The 24014-nt window shown below is 55.4% G+C and overlaps 6 protein-coding genes across 6 annotated transcripts; 4 read left to right on the forward strand and 2 right to left on the reverse strand.

The window, feature by feature from the left end:
* Nucleotides 1–4088: 4088 nt before the first annotated feature.
* Nucleotides 4089–6152, forward strand: CGGC5_v009327 (F-box protein; the record flags this gene model as incomplete). Its single annotated transcript, XM_032035579.1, has 2 exons — nucleotides 4089–4731; nucleotides 4786–6152. The coding sequence occupies 2 exons, from the start codon at nucleotides 4089–4091 to the stop codon at nucleotides 6150–6152; spliced, it is 2010 nt and encodes a 669-aa protein (XP_031885392.1).
* A 797-nt stretch (nucleotides 6153–6949) lies between these two features.
* CGGC5_v009328 (uncharacterized protein) lies at nucleotides 6950–8079 on the forward strand (the record flags this gene model as incomplete). The annotated part of the gene is made up of 2 exons (XM_032035578.1): nucleotides 6950–6969; nucleotides 7035–8079. 2 exons carry the CDS (start codon nucleotides 6950–6952, stop codon nucleotides 8077–8079), a joined length of 1065 nt encoding a protein of 354 aa, XP_031885389.1.
* A 505-nt stretch (nucleotides 8080–8584) lies between these two features.
* On the reverse strand, nucleotides 8585–10432 carry CGGC5_v009329 (GRIP domain-containing protein; the record flags this gene model as incomplete). The annotated part of the gene is made up of 4 exons (XM_032035577.1): nucleotides 8585–8969; nucleotides 9022–10124; nucleotides 10182–10309; nucleotides 10384–10432. 4 exons carry the CDS (start codon nucleotides 10430–10432, stop codon nucleotides 8585–8587), a joined length of 1665 nt encoding a protein of 554 aa, XP_031885390.1.
* A 1102-nt stretch (nucleotides 10433–11534) lies between these two features.
* Nucleotides 11535–12823, reverse strand: CGGC5_v009330 (putative RNA-binding protein; the record flags this gene model as incomplete). Its single annotated transcript, XM_032035576.1, has 3 exons — nucleotides 11535–12529; nucleotides 12584–12739; nucleotides 12793–12823. The coding sequence occupies 3 exons, from the start codon at nucleotides 12821–12823 to the stop codon at nucleotides 11535–11537; spliced, it is 1182 nt and encodes a 393-aa protein (XP_031885387.1).
* Nucleotides 12824–13661: 838 nt separating this feature from the next.
* Nucleotides 13662–14522, forward strand: smn1 (Survival motor neuron-like protein 1; the record flags this gene model as incomplete). The annotated part of the gene is made up of 5 exons (XM_032035575.1): nucleotides 13662–13754; nucleotides 13821–13891; nucleotides 13960–14065; nucleotides 14176–14278; nucleotides 14407–14522. 5 exons carry the CDS (start codon nucleotides 13662–13664, stop codon nucleotides 14520–14522), a joined length of 489 nt encoding a protein of 162 aa, XP_031885388.1.
* A 4317-nt stretch (nucleotides 14523–18839) lies between these two features.
* Nucleotides 18840–19923, forward strand: CGGC5_v009332 (putative GPI-anchored cupredoxin; the record flags this gene model as incomplete). The annotated part of the gene is made up of 3 exons (XM_032035572.1): nucleotides 18840–19175; nucleotides 19230–19467; nucleotides 19520–19923. The coding sequence occupies 3 exons, from the start codon at nucleotides 18840–18842 to the stop codon at nucleotides 19921–19923; spliced, it is 978 nt and encodes a 325-aa protein (XP_031885531.1).
* Between the last annotated feature and the right edge of the window lie 4091 nt (nucleotides 19924–24014).

Raw genomic sequence — 24014 nt, forward strand, 5'->3', positions numbered from 1 at the left:
TGCAAAGCCGGCTGTTGAGGGGAAAACCTGGGGAAGCTTTTGGCGACGCTGAGTGGTTGACTGGCTCGGCTTGGTGTTGCTGGGGTTGTTTGATATCTGGTCACTGGCATGTTGAACGAGTTATGCGCTACACAAGTGTTTGAGGGAGCTAGCATGACTTGACACTCTGTGGTCAAAGGCAGAAGCTGGCCATTTGGTGTTGCCCCTTGCCTTCGTTTGCGGTTGTTGCTTGCTGGTTTGTCTCCGGAGATGCTGGTCGGCAAATGTGTGCGCGTGACTTTGAGATACAAGAGGGGCGCAAAGTGGTAGGAGTGTTATTAGTAGCTGCAAGGTACCATGAGTGGTGGACATGGCGCAATGGCGTTGGGAGATGGGGACATTTGGTGACACACTTTGCAACTAATGACTAACTATTAGCAACACGTTTGTTGATGCTGTGGTCTTATTAGTCTACCGCGTGACGGGTTTGACGGAACTCTCTCTCAAGTGTTGCGGGGACAGGGAACAAGAGCCACGGTGGATGAGAAACGTAGGTAGCTGAAGAGCGATGGGCAGAGTTATGGTATGTTGGTTTCAGCAGAGAGGACCATGCCGACGGGTAACCAACTGCATCCATGACCCCAAAAACACCAGACGAAAGGCGAGAAAAGTCCGCCAAGCTCATAGTGACTGCAGAATGGCCAGAACATTGCCCATTCTTCAGCTTTGCAACTGTACAAATGTGTTGCGCGCTAGCCGGACAGGGTACCGGGGAGATGGCACAAGGCGGCTGGCTTCGGTCCATCAGATTTTTTACGCAGATTTTTTTTCTCGCTTTCCCTGCTTGGGCTCTCTGCGTCAAAAGGTGGATAATCTGGGGCAGACACCACACACCACGCGGCTAACACACAAAGTTCCTCCTAGCCCGCCAACCGGAGATCCGCTAGGATGCCACGGGTGCTAGGATCTTCCCGTTCATTCGCATCTTTTTTAACCAGATTGTAGTGTACGCTCAGAGCCGGAGGAAGGTCGTCGATCTTCCAGGCTGCGTTTGCGAGGTGACTGTCACGATGGGTCCAGCCGGGGGCCGCATGCATAGTACGAGAGAGAGGTACCTCAAGTATCGACGATGAACCCTGGCATGGGGCATCTCTCTCATCCGGTTGTCGAGCATGGCGGTCCCCGTGCTCCGGGAACACCTTCCAGCAATTTCTAAATCCTGTGTGGCCCCGTCTGAGTAGGCCTCTTAGCTCGTACCGTTACGTGCGCCTCGTCTCTTGCTTCTTCCTTTTCCTTTTCTGACGAGCCTTCGCCGCACAGCCCGAGGGCCGCATCGTTCGGCAATGGGCAAATGGGGCGGGCAAAAAGGTCAGATGACTGAGGTGACTGGCTCGAGCGTGACTTGACTGCAATATCTGGCGGGGGAGCCGTATTCCGCCCCGGCGGTAGCGGTCTGCAACGTGGTGACTGCGGTAAGGTAAAGCCAAGCAAATTGGCAGTTGGGCATTGGCCGACAGCCCCTTGCCCTGCGCTGATGCAAATTTCCACGACCTTTCGACTCTGCAGACGACATTTCGCCATCATCGTCACAGAGTCTGTAGGCTTTTGGCCTTGGCTGGCGGCTGGCTAGCCCCGTATTGGCAGACGGAGTCCGACGACCGGAACGGACGTCTCGGGCGTTGGTATGGAGCGACATCGCAGCTTGGGGTTAGTTACTCATGGCGGGCTCGGTGTTTGAGGGGCAATGAGTTGAATTGAATTGCAAAGCCGGGCGCCGAGCCGAGGAGATGCCAATGTCCACGGGAGTGGTTCCGAGTCAATGATTCCATGATCCATCTCATCCGCCCGATCGTCTGTCGTCAGACTTGCTTTCGTAAGGGAGCGTCCCGCATATTGCCAGCGTTTCAATTCCTTTATGCAGCTGGAGCAGAGGTTGGAATTAACTGCCAGAGACTGAGTGAGTGCAACGCTGCGAGAGCGAGACTCTTGTATTCGATGTAACTCTGATGAGGTACAAAAAGCAAGGTACACTTCCTTTTCTTGTATTAGGTAAGTTGGGACGCTGTCTTTGAGCAACGTGACTCGGCGGTCGAGAGGTCTCGGCGCCATGCTGAAAAGTTTTCCCAGTTTCCATTAGTCGTAGCTTGTTACCATTACGTTTGCAAACCTCCTTTTCCTCGCCTCATCTGATCACTTCGCAAGCCAAGCTTTCCAACGCAAACCTGTCCACGTCTCCAGGTCTCCAGCTCAGCTCAGCGCACCCAATGGCCCCGACCCTCTCGCATTTTTTTCTCTCTCGTCTTGCTGACCCTCCTTATGACGGGGCAGGTTTTTTTTCTCTTTCCTTTCCCCATCTTCCCAAGTGGAATTGGATCGTCCTACCAAGAAACAAATCCTTCCCTTCCCTCATATGAGCCCTCAACTTCTCAATCCCTCCCCCTTGGATCTGGGTCTGGGTCCGGGCCCTTCGCCCCGCTAGTCGCCCCGTCCGGTTCGAAGAGCAAACCGCACCGACCGACGAGCTGCGCGGGCACCATTGCCATGCCTTACCGTTTCCGTTCCTGGCCTGGCTGCTGCCCACGGCCACGGCTCCCGTCGTCTTGACCAGACAAACACTGACCAGAGAGTGACTAACCGCCTTCACCATACACACCCTTCGTCAACTGTTGTCCACGTGAGGTATGCTTCCTATAACTTGGGATGATTATGACTACACACAGTCAAACAACGGCCTGTCCGGAACAAGACAGACGTTGGCCACATAACCTGAGATCCCCGGAAGATGGACATTCCTTGACACATCTCGCGCAGCCGTTTAACGGACTGGAAACGCGAGCAATGATGTTATGCTCTGATTGCTTTCAATGGCCGACTGGCTCGACGCAACACACCCATGACATTCTCATTACCAAATACCCGTCCAATCGTTGGCGACCAGGCTGCTTCGTGTCGCCAGCCCTTACCTCTAGAGGTTCTGTCGCCATCCATCTCTGCCTCTTGTCAGTGTCTCGTCCCTGTACCGTACCCGACCTGGATGGATGTCGTCGTCGTCGTCGTCGCCGTCCGTGAGCACGAAGCATGTCACCTGGGGACCTGGCGTACCGCCGTACCGCGCCGTGTCATGTACGGACAAGGCTCCGCCTCCATCTGGATGAAGCTCTGGATGCTCATGTGACGGGCAAGTCTCCATTCCTCTGTTTTCATTACCCAATTTTTGGCCAAGAGCAACCCTTTGCCTCTTCGACTTGCTATATTAATCTGCGGGCCGCTCACACACACACACACTCACACCCGGTTACAAACGCCAGTACCAGCCACTCCTCCGCATGACGAGACGCCCATAAGCTGCACTCCCAGTCAGTCGCGATCGATCCGTTAGACGAGTTCCATCTCTTGCCCCTGCTCCGTCGCCTTGAAAGCCAGCCAACCTCTCACCACATCACCTCAGCGATTGCGAAAAAGACGTCTTTCCTTGTGTCACGCACCACTCACGACTGCATCCATCCCCAGTCTGCGATCCTTTCCTGTTGTTGTTGCTGCCGCCGCTGCTCCTCCTTACATCCCCAGGGCCCTCCTCCAACAAGGGTCCAATCTCGTCCCCCCCCAAGAATCTTGGATTGCGCCGCGTCTCTATTCGTACTCTAGACTTGTCACTTGGCTTCAGTGTTACACTTCAGAACGTTGAGGTTGGACCACCTGAACACGCCAAACCACCATCTTCCCCGCATCGCGGCAGCTTCCTCTTACCTAAAAGCCCCGGTCTTTGACTAATAGAAAAGCCCTTGAGGCTTGCTCTATCGACGGTCCCGGGCCCCCGGCCTTGTGCTTTTGCAGCAAAGTCGGTAACCTCGAGTTACTTGCGTTTTGCGCTTGCAGGGCAGCACGACTACTTTAAACGGGGTAGCTGGTTTGGTTTTTTTTTTCTTCACACCCCAAGACCCCAGCTTGACAGCGACAGGCACGCGCGCGACAGACAACCCAGCAAGCGAGCGTGTGTGCGTTGGAGTGGTTCGTGTGGTTTTTCGCTGGTGGTGTGTCGTGCAACAATTGAAACAACAAGCGCAGCGACCCGGACGGACCTTCAAGGTCAAAGTAAACTTCCTGCAGCCATGGCTACTCCGCGACCTTCTGCTCTACCTCTCCCTCTACCTCTCCTGCCTGTACCCCATTCGCAGACCTCGTCGTCCCAGACTCCGGACCAGGACCACACCCCCCCAGGCCCTTCTCCGACAGGCCACAGTCACGGTCTCGGCCACGTCCACAACGGCTCTCCGTCTCTCCAGGCCCAGACCAAATACAAAATGGACAACCCGGAGCCGCACCGACCTGATACCCCAGAAAAGAACGGCAGGTCCTCTTTCTCATCCATTCGCGAGAACTACTCCGACTTGGCGCAGACTTTCACCTCCTCGAAGGTCTCTTCCTACGCACAGAAAGCAAACGACGCCGTCGTCTTTGACTCTTCCTCCAACTCTCCTTCCCCTTTGGCCTCCCCGTCCCTAGACATGGGTGAAGTCCAGTTCCTTCCTCCTGTCACCCACCCCAACAGCAGACTCCATGGCGGCTGGTATCCTGCCAACAGCTTCAAGGGCTGGAAGCAGATCGATGTCAAGGGCAAGACAGCCAGCCGGAGCTTCAGCGACCTCCAGGCACTGCGCATGTCCTGGAGCACTCCTCCAGCTTCCCCCAAGGTCAAGGACAAGCATGTTGGCGGCCGCGCACCCATGGAGAGGCTTCCTCTCGAGATCTTAGGTGAGTCGAACCAGGTGTTCTTGGACCACCAGGGACAACACTAATGCTTCATAGGATCCATCATCGAGCTCCTAGTCCTCGATATCCCCCCGCCATATGGCACCGCGCGCCGCAACGTCGATCTCATGGCGCTTCTTATGACCTCCAGGACACTCCACGCCGCCACGCTCAACACCCTCTACAAGCACATCACCATCCCACACTCGAGAATCTTCCGCAAGTTCTTGTCCAACATCACAATGTACCCTGCGCTGGGCACCATTGTACGGCGCATGGACTTCAGCCACTTCAACAATGCGACCCTGTTCGAGTCTGCTAGCGAGCGCAAGACCACCAGGAACCTGACGGCCGAGACACTGGTGCAATCACTGGAATTGACGCCTCATCTACAGGAGTTCCTCGCCATGGAGCACATTGACGACGATCTCGACGCGGACGTGTTGCGGAAGCTCTTCTTTGGCATGCCCAGGCTGCAGGCTCTTGACTTTGCCGGATGCACCTCGCCGGCTTTCAAGAACTCATTCACGTCACTGGTAGCCATGGACTGGCCCGACATGCTGTCTGTCACGCGACTATCATTCCACAAGTGCTTGACACTCCCCTCTACCCTCTTCGAGAAAATCCTCCCGCGCCTAACCAACATCACGCACCTGGACCTTGCCCAGACCAAGATCTCAGACCGCGCGCTGCAGTCCATTCCGGTCACGGCCAAGATCACCCACTTGAACATTGCCAAGTGCACTCTGCTCACAGCACCTGCCGTTATTGACTTCCTTGCCAACCACCCGGCGGTCAAGAACCTGGTCTACCTCAGCGTGGCCACCGATGCTCGGAGCCACCAACTCTTGGATGTGGAGGATGTAACACAGCTCATCCCGGTGCTGCCCAAGACCCTCAGGTCCTTGAGCCTGAAGGGCAGTCGCATGGACGATATCCACATTGACCTGCTGCGACCGCTGACCAAGTACCTCGAGGAACTGGCCGTCGGGCGCAACATGGACGTCAATGCCGCCGGTAAGCTTCTTGAGCCGGCGGACCCCGAGAAGGAGGAGGAGCCCCACACGCTGCGCTACCTCGACCTTTCGGACCTCTGGGGCAGCGAGCTCGACCTCGTCGACCTCTTCTCGACTCGGAACTCGTTGCTCCGCCCGAGCTCGGCGCCGCTAGAGGTGGTGGAGGTCTCGGAGCAATCGTTCAAGAGCTTGTCCCGGAACAGAGTCCTCGAGCGTATCGGCTGGTCCCTGCAGGAGATCGGAAGCCGATGCTGGATGGTGCGACTCCAGGACCACCGCAAGGATAGCGATCGCGGCTACCGATGGTGGAAGATGGGCGCCGACAACTGGGGCATGCGCAAGATCCCGGTCGCGCGCGCCGAAGTCGGGGGCATGTACGGGTCCTTCATGTTTGGACGCAAGCTATGAATGCATGTGAACGGCATTCGACGCACGACGACAAAATATCAACCAAAAAAGCGACTCATGGGCATTTTCAGACTTTAGCCATTGTTTTTCGATGCATTTTTCTCATTGGCATATTTATCATCGGGCGGAGTTGGGATACCAAAACAAAAAAGTTTGTTGTTTTTCTACTTCATTTACGACGGGGGCGAAGGATCCGCGGAGCTGTAGGCGGAAAAGATCGAGTGAAGGACATCAGATGAACAGAAAAAAGCATAGCGAGCAAGCAGCTACGACGAATGACTGGCTTGATGTACAATACAGAGAACGAGTGGCATAACCCCTAATCTTTATGCTCAACAACCAACTTGGCCTTTGACTAAAAGTGTGAATCATGCCGGGTTCGTCTGCTGTAGTAGTAGCGCTGACATTGCTGATGGCGGGCTTTGTAACGTCGTCGTGCCCAATCGACCAGAGCTCTCGGCGTACCTGCAGGGGATACATCATCGTGCCGTCACCCGGGGCCGCCAAAGCCAGCTAATCCCTGCCCCGGACAAAGCTCCTAACTTCTGTCGCCTGGAGTATCTCACCCTTAGGTAAGCCATGCATGGTTTCTTGGCGGAAACTAAACCCATCTTACCCGTGTCCTTGGAACACGGGCAGCCTTACGCCTTGACCCCTCCAACTTTCCGAAGAAGACAGTTCTCTCAGCCTTCTCGAGCTTCTTTACCGCTGCGAGACTCTAGGCGATTCTGCGTCTCTGTATTTTCGGTATAGTTTGTAGAGGGCAAGACACGCCAGCCGTGTCATAACCGCCCATCATGGCCTTTGGCTGGGCCGAGTAAGCTACCCTGTCCACTGCAACGTGCATCACCACCAACAACTACTAACACTCTGCGACTTCAGACTGCGCTCCCTCCTCCTCGTCTTCGGCCCAATCCTCCTCCCAAAGGCAATCTCAGCCTACCGCTCCATCCGCACCGCCTCGCAACACCGCGCCGAGCCGGTTCCCCCACCCCCTCACGTCGCCCGCGCCCTCGGCGTGCTGACCGTCCTCGTCCTCTTCTACCTCGCAAAGACGCTCCCGCCCTTCGCGCCCGAAAACGTCTTCGCCCTCACCCAGTCCCGCCTCCAGATCCCCGTCGACGTCCTCTTCACCCGCCTCGCCTCGCTTCGTCCCGATGGCCTCCTCACCCAGGCGGACGAGCGCCTGCGCGCCCGCTTCGTCAACCTCGAGTCTCGCCTGCTGTACCTCTACCTCGGCCCCGCCGCGCTCGCCGACTGCCCCTTCTGCAAGTCCGACGAGCCCAAGAGCTACTTCTACTACGCCCTGCCCGCCATCGTGCTCCTCCACCTGCTGAACCTGGTCGTCATCGCGGTGGTCACGTCCGGTACCATCACGGGGCGCGACGGCGCGCGCTGGCGCAGCTACGCGACCATGGCCGCCGCCGCCCTCTGCATCGCCGATCTGAGCCTGGTGAACCAGTACGACTACTCGGCCAACGCCTCCGCCCTGCGCCTGCCCGAGATCGACTTCTTCTACTGGAAGGCCCGCGCCCTGCGCTACGTCGCCCTCGCGCTGCTCGACGTCGGCCTCGGCGGCCTGCTGTTCCTCTCCAGCACCCGCCGCGCCTTCCTGCAGCCGCCCTCCGAGGCGGAGCGCGTCGAGGCGAGCAACCGCCTACTGAACAGCGTCCGGAGCAAGATGAACGCCCTCGGCATCGTCAAGAACACCACGCTGAGGGACGAGGAGCTGAGAACCAGGAGCCAGGCGTACTGGCTGCACGAGGTGCGGCTCGTCAGGGAGGTGATGGAGGAGCGGGAGGTCATCGAGGGGGTGAACAATGCTCTCGAGAACCGTATCAACATCCAGACCATCACTGCCGATGCCGAGAACTATGCCAACAGCGTGTTTTCGCCTCTGGAACAGGGCCAAGAGCAGGCGCAGTAGGCTTGCCGTAGACTAGAGGCATAGACAGTGTTAAGACGCAGGACAAATGTGTCCTTTTCCCCCCACTAATGCAGACACGTTATGAATGCTTGTGCAGTCCAGAAGAGAAACATGTTATTTTTAATACGCCTCTAGGGCCGGTAATGCGCAAAGTGTTCCCGTTGCCTCCTCTCCTATTGGATCGGACCATTCTCATCACCACAACCTCCCGGCTTTGCCCTCCCGTCTTCGTGAACCAAGTCCTCTCCCCCCCTTTCCCCCTGAACAACGACAATGCTGCATGCCCGCTCATCTGAATGCCTGCCCTCCCACGCGAGCGCTAACAACGCCGGTTTTTTTTTCTTTATATAACATGTGTATAACATGCCGGCTGCCTGGATATCGTCACAGCGCGGCGGTATGCATTTCGTGAGAAACATGCTGAGTTTCTCGATACCCAAAAGAAGCCCCGCTTGCCCGTCTCTCGTCACTCGCGAGACGACTGACCGTACCACGATGACGGCCTCTATCCGCCGCGAGTGTCAGGCCTCGTTGCCGCGCTGCTGGCGCTGTCTTTGCGGTCTCGCGGCGCTCCAGCCTGGTCTAGGCCCTCTTCTGCGCTGCGCTCCAGGAAGCCAGCCCACAGGTCGGCGAGCGACTCCTTGTTGGCTGACGTGGGCGTATCCGAGAAGAACTCTGCGCTGAGGGATGGCGTGCTCGGCGTGCGGTGGAAGGGGGAAGCTGGCAAGCGCAGGCTGTTTGTCGAGGTGCCGGGCCGAGCGAGCCCGGCTTGCTCGCGCTGCTCGTCGTTCCAGTTGAGATAGCCGGCCATGACTTGTAGGATCTGGAAGCGCTTGGGGTCTCCGCGGTCCAAAGTGAGGAAGTGGAGCATGTGATTCGTGACGACTTGTCTAAGGCAGAATTAGTAGGCTGTAATGGCGAAGGCTGGTGAATGCAGCATACCTATCAACATTATCTTCAGGTTTCGTCTTCTTCAGGTAGCGGAGGGCCTTTGTGAGATGGTCATTGAGTACAATGGCCTCGTGTCGCAGCTTGCCGATGAGAAGGTTCTTCTCCTTGACCTCCTTTTCGAACGGCGCTGTCCGCTCAAGCTCCTTGGTGAGGTTATCCTTGGCGGTCTCGGCCTCCGTGGCTCTGGCGTCCGCATCTTGGACCAGCTTCTTCAGGGCCTGGAGCTGCTCCTCTGACGTCTCGACCATCTCGCGCAGCTCCTTCTTCCGCGCTTCTTGGATCTCGCGCAACGCCTTCTGCAAGTTGTCGATAACCTGCGACTGGTGATCTCGCTCGGATGCGGCGCTCTCGTAGCCCTCTCTAAGGCTGTGAATCTGCTCCTCCAGTTCCGATACCTTCTCTACTAGGCTCTCCTTGACGGATCGTTCCTCCATGGCGATGACTTCCCATTCGCCCATTGCATTTGTCGTTGTTTCCACCTCCTCCTTCAGGCTAGCCACCACTCGTGTCAGCTCTTCTCGCTCCTTCACCCAGTTTTGCTGAGACAAATTGCTGCGGCTGCGCAGGCTATTCGCCTCGCGCGAGGTATCCTGCAGCTCCTCCTTGAGCTTAGCAAGCTCATCTTCAGATGCTCTCGAGCCATTCTGCAGCTCTTCGTTCTGCGCCTCGAGCTCTTCGATTCGCTCTTTGGCCTCTTCGAGTTCGGCTCGATCGCGCTTCAGACGTTCGCCGAGTGTCGACTTGAGGTGATTGACACGTTCCAACAGGCTTTGGTACTGCTCCTCCGCCTGCTCCTTGGCCGATGACGTCTCCTCCAGCTCAGTCTTGAGATTTGAGATGGTTTCATCGTGCGTTCCTTGAATTGTCTCCAGCTGCTTCCTCAGTGTCTCGACCTCTGTTCGTAGTGCCTCTCTTTCCTTTGTGAGGGCGTCTAGTTTCGCGGTGGCATCTCCCCCAGCTCCCGTTTCGTCTGTCGGCTTCTCTATCGGCGGGTTCGCATGTCCATTACTCGTCGGCCTCTCGGTATGGCCATTGGCCGTTGTGTCCTTGTCTGCGGTCTGGTCAGGGCTGGACTCTTCCGTGGGTGCGGCGTCCTGCGACAGCAGTCAGATCAACTAGGCTAGAAAGGCAACGACACAAGGGAGTATCACCTGCACCGGGGTCTCCGGCTCATCATCGCCATCCTCGGCAGCGTCGCGTTGCGGGGTAGTGCTGGCGGTTTCTATCGGTTCCTTGGGCTTGTTTGAATTCTTCTTCTTCTTGTTGTTCTTCTTTTTCCCTAGAAGCGTGGCCAGACAGGTTAGCGCTGCGATCGCATCATTTGCCTCCGAGGGGTGGATTCAATCGGCGAACCTGAAGATGCGTTTTGGACCGGGTCACTAGAGGGAGCGGCGGCCGACATATTGGCTTCTCAAATGCATCGGAAGGTGCGCAGAGCCCTTTGAGCTGGTATACGCTGGGTGGAATGGGCTATTTCTTCGAGGTTCGTCGGGAGGTTGCAAGATGTCTAGTTTGGCATCGGGCGGGTTGGTATGTACTTACACCACGTAAGCTAGGTTCGCAAATTAGCGAGCGTGTTCACTTCACACGCGGAAGGTACTGCCCCCCCCCCGGTCCCCCACACTGGTCGGAAAGCTCCACTAAAAGCACCGATAACGATAAATATTAGCTAAGGACAGCGCGTCTAGCGCCAACCGTTTGCTGAGCACTAACGGTTTTTCTCTCAAGTCTCAATTGAAACGTGCTTCGCTCGATAGGGTCTTTGAGTTATTTCTTTGTGAATCAGTAGGTTTGACTGCTTTTCCCTTCGAGTAATCTAAGTTGACTTGTAACTTATACAGTGTCCTGGCATTGTATCAGCACAGGATCGATAGATGAAACGACGGCCTCGACAATTGGTCAACTGACCAACACGAATCACACCTTGGTCTCGCAGTCTGACATTGACTTTAAATGGCTTTCTGCAAATGAGGTAACCAATGTTATTCTTCAGTTAAATTCCCGTACTTGGTCACATGAGATAATACAAGCAATTACGAAATGCATGGCGCAGATGACTGAGAGATACGACCCTGCTTTACGAGGTGCATCGGTGACTGGCGACCACAAACAGGTTGGCGCGCCGACAGCTGCGTCGATGGACCCATTGCGGTTGCTGACTCAGCGTTATCTTATCAGCTGCAAGACCTTCAAGAGGCTCTGGTTCGTGACGAAAATTTCCATTTCTTCTTCTCTTCTTCACATATTTTACCCTTCGCTAACATAATTCTTGATCGAGCCCATTTCATCAATGACTTGGTCTTTTTTGACGCTGAAGCAGAGTAGATTCGCCTTTTATAATCCCGGCGCTTGCCCCAATTTGAATGGGTGCGACGGGTTCGCTATGCGCGTACACATCCCAGTGATTACCCTTTTTTGATGGACTCCCCAAGCATTAAATGCAGCAGAAATATGCTGAACAACTTTTCAAACAACACTCGTGACGCGGGACATCATGAAGGAGTTTAGTTCTTGGACTTTCTCCTGCCGCCCTTCTTCGCCTTTGCCTTGGTCTTGGGCGTCTCCGCTGCCTCTTCCTCCGCCGCAGGGGCAGCCTCCTCCTCAGCAGGCTTCTCCTCAGCCGGTGCTGCCTCAATGGCCTTGGGCTCCTCGGGAGCGTCGATAGCCATAGGCTCAGGCGGCGGCGCGACGGCCTTCTTCAGGTCGGGGGTGTCGAATTCGTATCCGATCGCCTTGAGCTTCTTAGCACGCTCCTCGCGCTTCTTCTCCTCCCTAGAGACTTTCTGGGCCCAAGTCGACTCCGTTCTCTTCTTCGCGACCTCGTTGGCAGCCATCTTGTTCCATGGGATCTTCTTGAAGCGCTTGTTGGCACCCTTCCACAGGTTCTCGTGCAGCGACTCCTTGGGGACGGTCTTGACCTTGAGGATGTGGCCGAACAACAGGTAGCTGTCCATGGTCTTCGCGACAATCTGGGCGGTGCTCTCCTCGGCGAACTCAATGAAAGCCCAGTGCTTGCTTGCGCCCGTCTTCTTGTTGCGGGCGAGTCTCAGCCTGTTAATCTTGCCAAACTGAGAGAAGTAGCCCTTCAACTCGTGCTCGTAGAAACCATGGGGCAGTCTCGAGATGAAAACCACGCCGGGCTCCTCGCTTGATCCTCCAATGGACTTCTTCTGCTTCTTGCTGATCTTGGGGATCGTTCCCACGTCCTGGCCTTCCTTGAAGAGGGTTCCGTCAGCCTCGGGCGCGTCCTCCGGGTCCAACCCAGCCGCGAGTGCCTGGATGTCGGCATCGATCTCCTCGTCAGAGTCGCCGCCATCCTCGACAGGAATAACAGAAGTCTCGGCCTCCTCCTCGACGACCTCGGTGGTCTCGGGCTCAGGCTCTGGCTCTTCAGCGGGCTCGGGCTTGGCAGCAGCCTTCTTGGATTTCGGGGTGGTCTTGGGGGTGGCCTTCGCGGGCTTCTGCTTCTTCGCGGCGACGGGCGAGGCCTCCTCGGGGGCTGGAGAACTGGTTGTTAGCCAATGCGCGAAAGAATACCGACGATGTTCTATACCTTTGCGCTTGGGAGTGGCCTTCTTCTCAACCTTCTCGACCTTCTCGGCCTTGGCCTTCTCAGCCTTGGCCTTCGTGGGCGCAGGTTCGGTCTTCTCGACCTTCTCGGCCTTGGTGACCTTCTTGGCCGCAGGCGCGTTCTCGGCCGCAGTGACCGCTGTACTAATGTAAGAGTTTGAAGTTTGAGGTCGCGGAGAGATTATAACTCACATCTGGTTCTCTTCCTCAACTCGGGGGCCATATTTGTGAATGGTTGGAGATGCTGTTGAGTGTAGACAAATCGGTGGCACCAGCGATCGAGTACCTATCGCAAGAACGAAAAAATAAAAATTTCCTGGATTCTGCCACGCAGATACGGGGGCGGTGAAGCTAGCACCCCGCTGGCACGGTGCCCCGGGCTGTTCTGGCCAGGGACCTTTTAGCGGGGCATCGGTGCTGAAGGAGCGACGAATCCGACAGCTCTCAGCACCGCGACGCGCTAAGCTTAACTCTTAAGGAGCTCGCTCAATCGCTGTGTAGGTTGTCGTTCGAAAGACCATTTCGGTTCCTGTCAATGAGCCGCAACAACTTCGTCATCTTCAACAACACATCTCAATTCAGGTGAATCTTCCTTCGCTTTACCCGGACTGCTCGCCTAAGTGCTCCCGTCAGTATACGGTCTGTTGCTGACAACGCCCAAGAAGTAAAACACCTGATCTCACCTAGCATCTCCGTTGTTTAGCCCCAGTTCCGTAGCAGCAGACGAAGGTGACGTCCGCGCTTTTAGACTCAACTTGCCGACGAACAAAAGCGATTGAGCGCAATTGCAGCACCAAAGAGGAACCTGTCCAGGAAACCGGAATAACCTCATTCCTTGCATCAATCGCACGGCTTCGACAGGAACCGCTCGGTCCACACACACACTCACCTCTCAAACTCACTTTATCTACTCAACACCGTCAGCCAGGCCTTGATCCTTGCCTCTGGCACTTGAACAGTCGAGGACAGACCAAAGGCTCGACCTGCACTGCCGTCATTTCCCCAATTTTCCCAGACACGTGCTTCTCCGTCATTGAGACTGCTCCTACACAGCAACCAAGATGCCTAGCAACGACATGGATATGACGCATGCTGAAATTTGGGACGATTCTGCCCTCATAGACTCTTGGAATGAGGCTCTGAACGAGTACAAGGTGAGAGCCCCCCGTCTGAGCCAGGAGAACATCCCCACGAGTGTCAGCGGCTGATCGTCTGGGCAGAAGTATCACAGCATCCACGCGAAGGGAGGCAGACTCGAAGATGTCGATCTTCAGGAGACCTCCGAATCCCAGTATGACCAGACTCTCCTCCATATTTATGAAATATCAAGATCATTTCTGACATTCCATGATCTCCTAGGACCCATAAGACCGGCGACTCAGAAACGAAAGCGGTCGATCAGGCTGAGATCGTGGACGACGGAGAGGTAGCCCACGAAACGAAAGGGGCGGGCGGCAGCACGGATGTAAAACAATCCATTCACCCCAGAGGAAATCCAGGCAGATCAGAAAAGCTTGGCATCCATCTGTCCTGCATCTTGTTCGCTTCCGCTGACGCATTCCTTGCCCGCTCCAGGTTCAGTCCAAAGTTGGCGCGCCCATCGCAAAGCCTATCTCGGGCAGCAGCGGCAGCGTCCCAAGTCCTGCGACAATGGGCCCGCAAGGTCTACTTGGCTCAGGTATGTGTAATGAATGCCCTGCGTACTCGGAATGTTGAGGCTGCAATCTGCCCAGTGCCGCTCCCGTTCTGCCAAAGGATGAAAGAAGCCGTGACTAACCAGGACGCCCTTGTGGTTTTGATCTGCAGTGCAAGACGAAGGACTGAAGAGACTACTGATGTCTTGGTACTACGCCGGATACTACACTGGCCTTTACGAAGGCCAGCAGCAGCAACAGCAGCAGACACAAGAGCCGCGACAATGAGGCTGAGTTGACTCCTTTGAGCTGGGTTAAGGAAGACAGGGTGGTGTGGGGAATGGGGTGAGGTCGACCGTCCTGAGAAGCGGCTGCGCGAGAGTTTATCTGATCGACGTGCGGGAGGACGAGTCTGTAACACGATCTGTTCCATCATCCGATGATGCAACGGCGCCACACCGTTCCTTGTCTGAGGTTCGCCATGGCATGTGTCACGAACGACAGGAGCGCAGGCTTTTCGGTCAGCAGCGCTCTGATTCGCCATTTTATCCGTTCTTCTGCAGTCGCAGCGCCCAGATGGTCGGTCTTGGGACGGAGGAATTCTTTTGGTTGTCCAAGTCGGGGTCGGGCGAACTTGGGCTGGCGGGTCCTTCGAGAGCCCCAATGCAACCATGCAAACCTCGTGGCTGCTGCGACAAAATTTAGCAATTAGCGCGCTCTTGTCCTCTCGCCCAAGAGTTCGTTTTGTTTCACTGTGGACGGGTCTAGGCTTGGTCAATCTTCTCCTCTCCGCACTGCAGCAGGAGAGAAAAAAAAGACCCATGTCCCCATTTCGTCAAAGTGTACATTTACGCGCTTCTGCAAGCCAAGTTGTAAGACGCATGGGGGTCAAGGCGGAGCAAGATCCGAAAGGAGCCTTAACAGCGCGGGATAGCGGGATAGAAGAGATGACACTACTAGTGCCAACCTACCTTAGGTAGCCGAGATGGCCTCGTGTGTCGTGGGAGATAATAACGATAGGGAGGTCTTAGTTGACATATGGGTTGGTTCATTGCCGTAGTAATTGGAATATTGGAGCCGGGCCTCAAGCCGGACTTGGAAAGAAACGTGGAGTTGCAGTGTCCACCGATCTCCTCGGGCTCGCGATTGAAGGCCCGTCAGGCTGTTTAGCGAGGTCTACATGTTTCCGAGGAAATCAGAACAGATTGCAGTGACTTTCTTGAGCGCAAAGGCTTCATGCGGCCTGCAAGCCGTTTGCACATCCCGGCGCCATACGTACGTGACATGCTCGGCAACCCATGCGTCCCAGCGGCTGTCTGTTGGGCCGGCTACCCGTCAATCTGCACAACGAGCATGGTGATCCTCCGGTCCGGAGATACTCATCACTTTACGCGTGGATGGCATGCAGTGCAGTGGTCGAGTCGTTCGACGCGCGGGCTCGGATCCAGCGGATCGAGGTTTGACAGGAGGAGGGCCGCGGTGCCGTTTCCCTTCGGTCGATCCCCGAGCGACGAGATGCGACAACGCTACCAACATCAGGTTTAATGACAGGAAGACCTCCGAGTGCTGCTGCTGGAGGATGCCAGCAACGGGTGAGAGGGAGAAGGCTGAAGCGGACGTCGCATTACAGGCCATCTCGCTGGCGCGCGACCAAGGAATGACAAGACGATGGCAGTGCTGGAAGAGAAATAAGCCGATGTTTAGCGCCCGATGGCCTTGTGTCAGGTCCTGGTTCAGTCTCTGGTTGGGCAAACGGTAGCAGCAGGGCGTTGATGGTAGCAGTGGGCAGCCAAGTCGGTGTTGAGACTGGACGAGCAGGGTCCATGGTTTTTTTGGAATTAGTCTGCTAATAAGAGTTGCTCAGAGTTGGGATGGGTTGGTTTGCGGTTACAGAGCGTGGCTGCTGACAAGGGCGGGTAGATGAGCAAAGTTGAGTGGACAGGGGCACTGAGCACGCAGGGCAGGGACTCTACTAAGAGTATGGATGACGACGGAGGGGCGACTGGGCTGGACTGGATTGGATCGGTCTCGTCTCGTTTTGTTCTCCATCACACACGAGGTCTTGGGTATTTCTTGGTGTTGTGGGCCGGGAAGACTCGCCCGCGGTCAGAGGACGTGGAGCGGATGGAGCACTGCAATGGTTGTACCCCCAACGGGCGAGAGCCTAGAGAGAATGTGGCAGAGAAGGGGATAGGGAGAGACAGAGACAGAGAGATGGGGGGGGGGGGGGGGGGGGGGGGAGGCGGGCTTGTTTCACAGTCTTCAGTGGCCGTTTGAGGCGGCTGCACGCCCAGCATGTACATCGAACACAGACACGGCTCCGCCTGGCAAGCCGTGCCGACTCATGCGGATTAAGGTGCGAATAAGCATTGGCTGGAGAGAGGGTGCAGTCGAAGGGAACACCGCTCATACTCTGTGAGGTTCAGAGAAGCCGAAAACCGAGAACGACTGGGAGGAGGGGTGATGCAGACTCAGTAAGGTAAGGTACAGATGCAGGGACGATGGGGACGGAGATAGAGACTCAAGGGGACGGATGCGCTTGGCGGGTTGGGGTTGTTGAAAGGCGGGCACATGTATAACAGAAAAGGATACGTATCGCAGCCTAAAAAGAGACGGGTTCCCAGAGAACAGGAGACGGGACACCTCAATGATGTCTAAGGTTGTAAGGTTGAAGAAAGAGTTTGGTTGGATTGGATGCAGGGCTCCGTACCTGCAGGAACAGGAACCACACGGAGCAAACCTAGGGGGGGTGGGGGGAGGACGCCATCCCATGGCTCCGGCAGCTAAAATGCCAATTCAGGGGGTCCAACCACCTTAATTGGCCGCAATAAGGTTTAGCACACCCCGAGACAGCGGGAGCGTTAATTTACAGAGGGCAACAAGCCTTGCCCGGGGCATTTTGGCTCTCGGGGGAGGGTCCAACGTCGCGGTTCTGGCTGTCCATTGGGCAATTAATCTAAATCAGTGGTCTTCTGTCTCTGATCTGCTCGCACTAGCATACTTTACTCAGATTCAGTGATGCTTGGCCAACAACACCTACATGTACAACAATCAAATCGACTACATGTCATCAGAACACCAGTCACACTGACAGCCATCCAAACTCTCTCCCAATGCAACAAGCTCCCGTTCTCAAGACAGACAGACACAAGACAAGAGGCCGCCCAGCCCAGCGTAACGACGAACGTGACATGCAAAACCATTGGGGTGCACCTCGCTTGGGGTCCGAGCGACTACCGTCTTGGGAAGGGCAGCCAGGGGCCCCTTAGCGAGATGCCAAAACACGACTCGAGACGAATCTGTCACAGCTTCCACCTCCCTCACCGCGCTAGTCCGCAGCCTGTGTGCTGCATCCGACTTTTCCATCTCTCACTGTTACTATCCGTACCTACCTTACCCTCAACTGCTCGTCTACTCAGTACGTGCTGCTGATGCTGTCAATTCTCTATCCAGCTATCGCCGATGCAGCGACACCCTGGCTTGGAACCAACTGCATCAGAAGCACCCACCTCCCCGTGCCACACACACACCTACCTCACACTGCTCTACATGCAGTCACTTACATCAGAAACAGGCGTCTATTGGTCCATTGGCCCGCTGGCAGCATCATCGTCCCTCCTCGTCGTGAGAAGTCTCTGCTTCCATCCGTCATCCATCCGTTCCCACCCCCTGGTTCCTCCCAACCCTTTACCCCTACCAACACCCCCTCTGCTACCACCCAAACCCCACCCATCTCGTCTTGGCTTTTCTTCTTTATTTGCACCAAGCTTGGGATGGCAATGCCGCTGTGGGCCTGTGCTTCGTGTGCTTAATCGGACGCTGCATCCCCGAGCAACGAACCGCCCCTCGACGCCCTCACTACCACGCCGTTTGATCCTGGCTCGCCGACCTTAATGGGTACCGTCTCCATCATCGTTGCCATCCCCCTCTTCCTCCTCTGTGACCCTCCCCCTCCCTCCCTGAGCCCAGAGTAAGGACCCCCGGGCGCCTTGCTTGGCTTGCGCTTGGCCTAGCGCTCCAAGGCAAGCCTGCCCCAATGACTCCAGGACGGGCTGGCGGAAGATTTTCTCGTCCTGTTTCGTCGAGGTCGATGTTGGGGCCGGGAAGGGGCTGTCCCATGTCCCGTGGATGACCTAGCACACTGGGGCCACTAAACGAGAGAGAGAGCGCGAGAGAGAGACATGGGATAACGAACGGATAATGCGACATGGCTCGCGCCCATCCATGCCGCAGAGCCCACGACGACTCGCCTCGATTTAAGCTCTCCCACTTCCCCCGATCCTCGTCGTCTGAGAGGTTTCTGTTTCTTCCTCCCCATCTCTTCTTCATCCGCCGAGTGTCTTCACACATTCTTTTTTGAGCTTTCGTTCTCTTCCGGTTCCGTGTTCAATCCCCTTCGTCACGAGCAGGCCCTCGCCATCCAGCATTAACTAAACCCTTTTATTCCTCCTTTAACTCGACGGGCTCCAGCAGTCTCGCAATACCAACAAATCTTCCGAGAAGAGAAATCAAAAAAAAGAAAAGAGAAGGAACAAGGGTCGTGTCTTGTTCAACAACAATAAGAAAGGTCTCCCTAATCGACGACAACACCATCCAACCGTCAAGATGAAGTTCTCCGCCGTACTAGCTCTCTCCACCGCCGCGCTGGCTTCCGCCCGATCCGCTCGCAACACCTACCCCGTTCGTCGCGATGGTCACAAGAAGTCTGCTTCCTCCGCAGAAATCGCCAAGGCTCTTCCCGCTGGCATGACAGGATTCGGAGTTTCCAACAGCCAGGTTACCGAAGTTATCATCATCTGGGCGAACCCCGGTGCTGGCGCGCCTACGATCAACATCAACCCTCCCGCCGGCGGCGCTGCTGCTCCCCCCGCCGCGGCGCCCCCCGCGGCTGCTCCTCCCGCCACTCCTCCTCAGCCTCCTGCTGCTGCCCAGACTCACAACGTAAGTTTGCAAAGTCGAATCTCGTGAGATACACGTCGTTGACTCTTATTATAGGTTATGGTCGGTGGTGCCGCTGGTCTCGTCTTCGTTCCCGATCAGATCAAGGCTGCCGTTGGTGACATGGTTGTCTTCACTTTCATGAGCCAGAACCACACCGCTACGCAGTCCTCCTTCGCGAAGCCTTGCGATCCCCTCGCCGGTGGTATGAACTCTGGCTTCATGGCCAACCCCAACAACACCGTCAGCCCGCCTCCCCAGGTTGCCATGCAAGTCATGGTCTCTGACCCCTTGTGTAAGTCTATTTGCTCACATCTTACCTCCGTCTCAACTAACACGTCTCAAAGGGTTCTACTGCGCTCAAGCCAACCACTGCGGCAAGGGCATGACCTTCTCCATCAACCCCACCGCCGAGAAGTCCCAGGCCCTGTTCCAGTCTATGGCCATCCAGCAGAAGGGCAACGGAGCTCCCAGCGCCATCGTCGGCGGCACTCCCCCGGCTGCCGCTCCCGCTGCCTCTGCTCCCGCTGCCTCCGCGCCCGCCGCTGCGCCCCCTGCCGCTGCTCCTGCCGCTCCCGCCGCTCCTGCTGCTGGCGGTGCCGTTACCCCCGGCACTGGCCAGATCAACGGCGCCGGTGCTTGCGTCTGCGCCGTCACCTGCTCAGCTGGCTCTTTCCCCGCGGCCGCACAAGGCGTTGGTGCTTTCGGCGGCATGGCAGGCTCTCTCCCCATGAACATGATGGAGGCTTAAAAAGGATAGACGGAGGAATAGACACCTAGTCGTGCACTCCCCCGCTTCCTTAGTAGTCCTATTATATTCATACCAAATCCGGGAAAGATTTAACCTGTTTTATTACCCACTCCGCTGGGAACGATACCACATATCCGGAGTTGTTACACATTAGGGGGCTTCACGACCTTTTTTTTTCTCTTTTTCTTTTTTTTCTCATCACATGTAGATTTCTCTTTTGTTGGTTGTGGAAGACGGAAGTACAAAAAGAGCAGGATATAGTCCACTAGCTTCGATTGGCCTGGAAGGTCGTCGAGGCGGATTTGAACTCTTTTGTTGTTTTTGGGGAAGCCCGCCCCGTCTTTGGTCGCCGCTCAGCTCCAAAAGGCTGGACGGTGGACGAAAGGCAAAGGAAGGAATCCAGGAGGGGTTTAGGGGATAATTACAGAGTATGACTGGTTCGTATTTCCTGGATGGAAAACCGTTTTTTGTTTTCGCAACCACTTAATAGGAATCAATAAATGGATGATGAATGATCACGCTCAAAACATTGGGTCCTTTTTTCCTCACTCGCTGATGTTGTGCAAGCCAGCGTTGAAGACAGATTACGAGTCGATGATCAACTAGGATCACTGCCAACTGGAGATGAAGGGGTCATGGAAGGAAGAAGATCCGAGATGTTCTGCAACGACTGGCGAGGTTTGATCGGCCATCAATGTGTGTGGCCCGGGCTGGGTCCGCGGAGGACCGCAAGACAGGAAAAAAAGAGCGGAGGAGCCGTGTTTCCCGGTTGTCTCCGCCGAAATGATTCAAAGAGCATGACCTACCTACCTACCTTTACTTTGTGGGCGGATGTCGGTGCCGTTTAGGGGGCCCGTGTTTGCTTCAGGTGAAATATTCCTGATCGTCTCAATTCGTTGTTTGACATCTGAACGTGCGATGCTGACCAGCCGACTGATATCTGACAGCTGTATCGCCGGTTTCGCGTGGTTGCAGACAGAGCGCACGTAGCTAGATTCAGAACTGCTACAAAAAGGAATGGAAAAAAAGCTTCAAAAAGGGATTCGAGCCCATAGGCTCCAGCGCCGGATAAGCATGATCTCTGTGTGTTTCAGCTGGTATAACTGCTGTACCAGTACTGGGCATATTCACGGCCATTTATTCCGGGCGCTGTTGCTGAGGCTGGGACGTGAGATGCTTAAGTATGTACCTGAGATTTCTCACCAATGTTCTCACCTCGCCTTCCTGCCTGGCACACGGGCCACCTCTCAAGTCAAGCACACGACGCACAAGCGGGAGATTGAGTGATGGAGAGAGAGAGGTCAAAAGAGCAGGCAAGTCCCCCGTATTTTGAAGTTTGGTAGGTACTGTGTGTTGAATGTAGTTTGTGTGTGTGTGAATATCCGCCTAAAGCACGCCGAATGCACCTCCGTCGCCACCGCCCCTATAAAGACGCCCATGAATTCCGTTTGCAAGTCGTAGTTGATGATTGTTAGTGTGAGTGTGTATTTGTGTGGTTCAGCAGCCTGTTCCTTCTCCCCTTTTCTCTCTCACAATAGCACATCTCTTGGGTGAACCCTGACGATAAGGTCGATACCCGTCTTCCCGAACGATCGTCAAGACATGAAGCTGACTCATCTCACATGCCTTTTTGGGGCAGGTTGAGGCGAGAGATGAGCTTTGCATGTTTGATGAGCCGGCCCAGGAAGACAAATGCGTCAGGTTCAAGAGAAGGATATGGCGAGAGGAGCCGGGCGATCAAAAAAACTGCCGGTTTCCTCTGCTAAGATTTACTTCTTCCCGCCGCCCCCGGCAGCAGCAGCCGCCTTCTTGGCCTCAGCTGTGATGACATGGTCAGCATATCTTCTGTTCAATGTATTCGGCCCCGGTCACACAAGTGAATGGTCACCGTCGTCGCAGAGACCCCCAAGATTCTGCCTACCAGAATAAAAGGGGCGGGCGGTGGAAGAGGTGGGTAAGACTTACATGCGGCCTGCTTCTGCCTCATGATGTCGGCAGCGCTCTCCTTGGCGCGCGCAAACTCGGTGCCGCTCATGGTGTTCTTCGTCTTCTGTTGCGTGGGGAACAAAGACTACGCATCAGCATTCTGTTGCACTTCTTTTACCGGCTAACATCGCGATCCCTTTTCGCTCACTCATCCATCCACACGGCGAATCAGCTCCAGAAGCCGTCGAGGTCCTCAGCGGAAAACACTTTTGAGAATGGAACGTTCATTCCTCTTACGAGCGCTGGAGCTGATTCAACCGGATCGGATCGGGTGTGGTGAGCAAGTCGGGTGATCGTCGTAAAGCCAACCGGCCGACCGCGAAACGTAAACACGCCCCCAGAAAAAAAGTACTCACCGCTCCGGCAGCCTTCTTCTGGGCCGCCTCACGGGCCTTGTCGCGCTGGTTGCCGCGGGTCATTTTGTCGAAATGAAATTATAGGCGTACGCTGGGAAATGCGAAAAGGATGTTGCAATGGTGCTGCGTAGAATAGTCTGTCGTGTTCGCTGACAAGAGGGAAAAAGAAGAAAAGAAAATCAAAAAGGAGGCCTGCGCTGCGGTCTGGCCTTTTTTTTTTTTTTTTTTTCCCTCCCCCCAAGGTGCTGGCTGGCCCGCGCCCGACCAACGAAGGTTGCCGCAAAACAGTGAGGCTGTGCCCACTTCCCACGGCGTCAGCCGCCTGCCTTCACTGAAAAGAGTGTCCGTCCAGCGCGGTCACTGTTCTGGAACGCACTGCCCGTGCCGTGGGGGAGGGAGGGGGTTCGTGGGTTTGGCCAATCAGAGGGCATCTTGGTGGAGTTTGTTTCCAGTGTCGCTTCACATGCTCCACTCTTCGGATCCTTACCTTCCCCGTCTCATCGGGTGAACGTGGTCCAGCCACGGCTGCAGACATCGTGATAGGCGCCAAAAATAAACGCTTCTATTCACGGATTCTGGGCAAAGTCACACATCACGTCGGACAAGATGAGCGCACTGGTTTTTAGAGATCTTTTCTTGATCTGCCTAGATACATGCGTGGCCGTAGGATGCTGGGTGTTTGCTGAAGAGCGTACGCACTTCCAGCCAAACCCCATACACATCATCCCCGCCGACCGAAATGCAAAGTAACGCCAATTTTCATCCCTAGAGGTCTCTTACACACACAAGAAAGCCCTCCCCAATCGCTAAAGTTCGCTCGATCCCGTCTCAGATAACCAACCCCCTTTGATATGTGAGAGCCCATGTCCACCATCCTTGCCAAAATCGTCCTCCCAATCAGAATAGCCATGAGAGTGTCGGTAGCACATGCCGAGAACGAGAAACGCGATGCGCAAAGCGCTGCGATAAGAGAAAGAAAAAGACTGCCCCCCCGATGCTATCATGTCTCAACGCTCGCCCCTGTGCAATGCATACGCTGTCAGGCTGCTCCAGTACCATCCTGAGTAGCCTCCAGACTCGCTGACAACGAAATGGAGATCCTTCACAAGAATGAGAGCTGACGCCATAAACGTGTCGTTGCGTCTCATGATCAGCTTCGTTATGGCACGTCGTGTTGGAAATTAAGCCGATGTCGTCATAAGTCCGATCCAATCGTGATCCAAGTTGATGATACCTGGAAAGCGAGCGTAACGAATCGAAGTGAAGAAGAAGAAAAAAACCGCAAACAAAAACACAAGAAAGAGAGTAGGAAAAAAACGTTCGTCTATGTCGATGTCCGCGTCAAGTACAAGCCTATTGAAGGCTCCGTCTGATCTGGTGACGGCTGCCGAGAAGCAGAATGCGATTCTTGTGTTTGTGCTGCGAATGCCGTTGGCATTCGCTGCCCGAATCCATAGTGTACACACAAAGCAGGTCTTGCAACCAGATGCAAGCCCGCCGTGCTTGACGGATGAAGAGGTGGTTGTGGGTTGCGATTTGTATGTTGGTGGGGGTTGATTTTTTTGATGTTTGCACAGACAGTGAAGGAAAAGTGATCGTCAAGTCGTTGCTGCGTCGTCGCCGTGCTGTGTTCGAAAGAAGACCGTTGCGGAAAGCATCATGCCGCCCATGAGATTCGTCGTCGAGTGCCCGCATCACATTTCATGCCATTAGAAGTGGAATCCCACGTCGACAACGCGTTATGTACAA

The sequence above is a fragment of the Colletotrichum fructicola genome (assembly GCF_000319635.2).
Source record: "Colletotrichum fructicola Nara gc5 chromosome Unknown KSG_Nara_v1_contig05, whole genome shotgun sequence".
Lineage (NCBI taxonomy): Eukaryota > Fungi > Ascomycota > Sordariomycetes > Glomerellales > Glomerellaceae > Colletotrichum > Colletotrichum fructicola.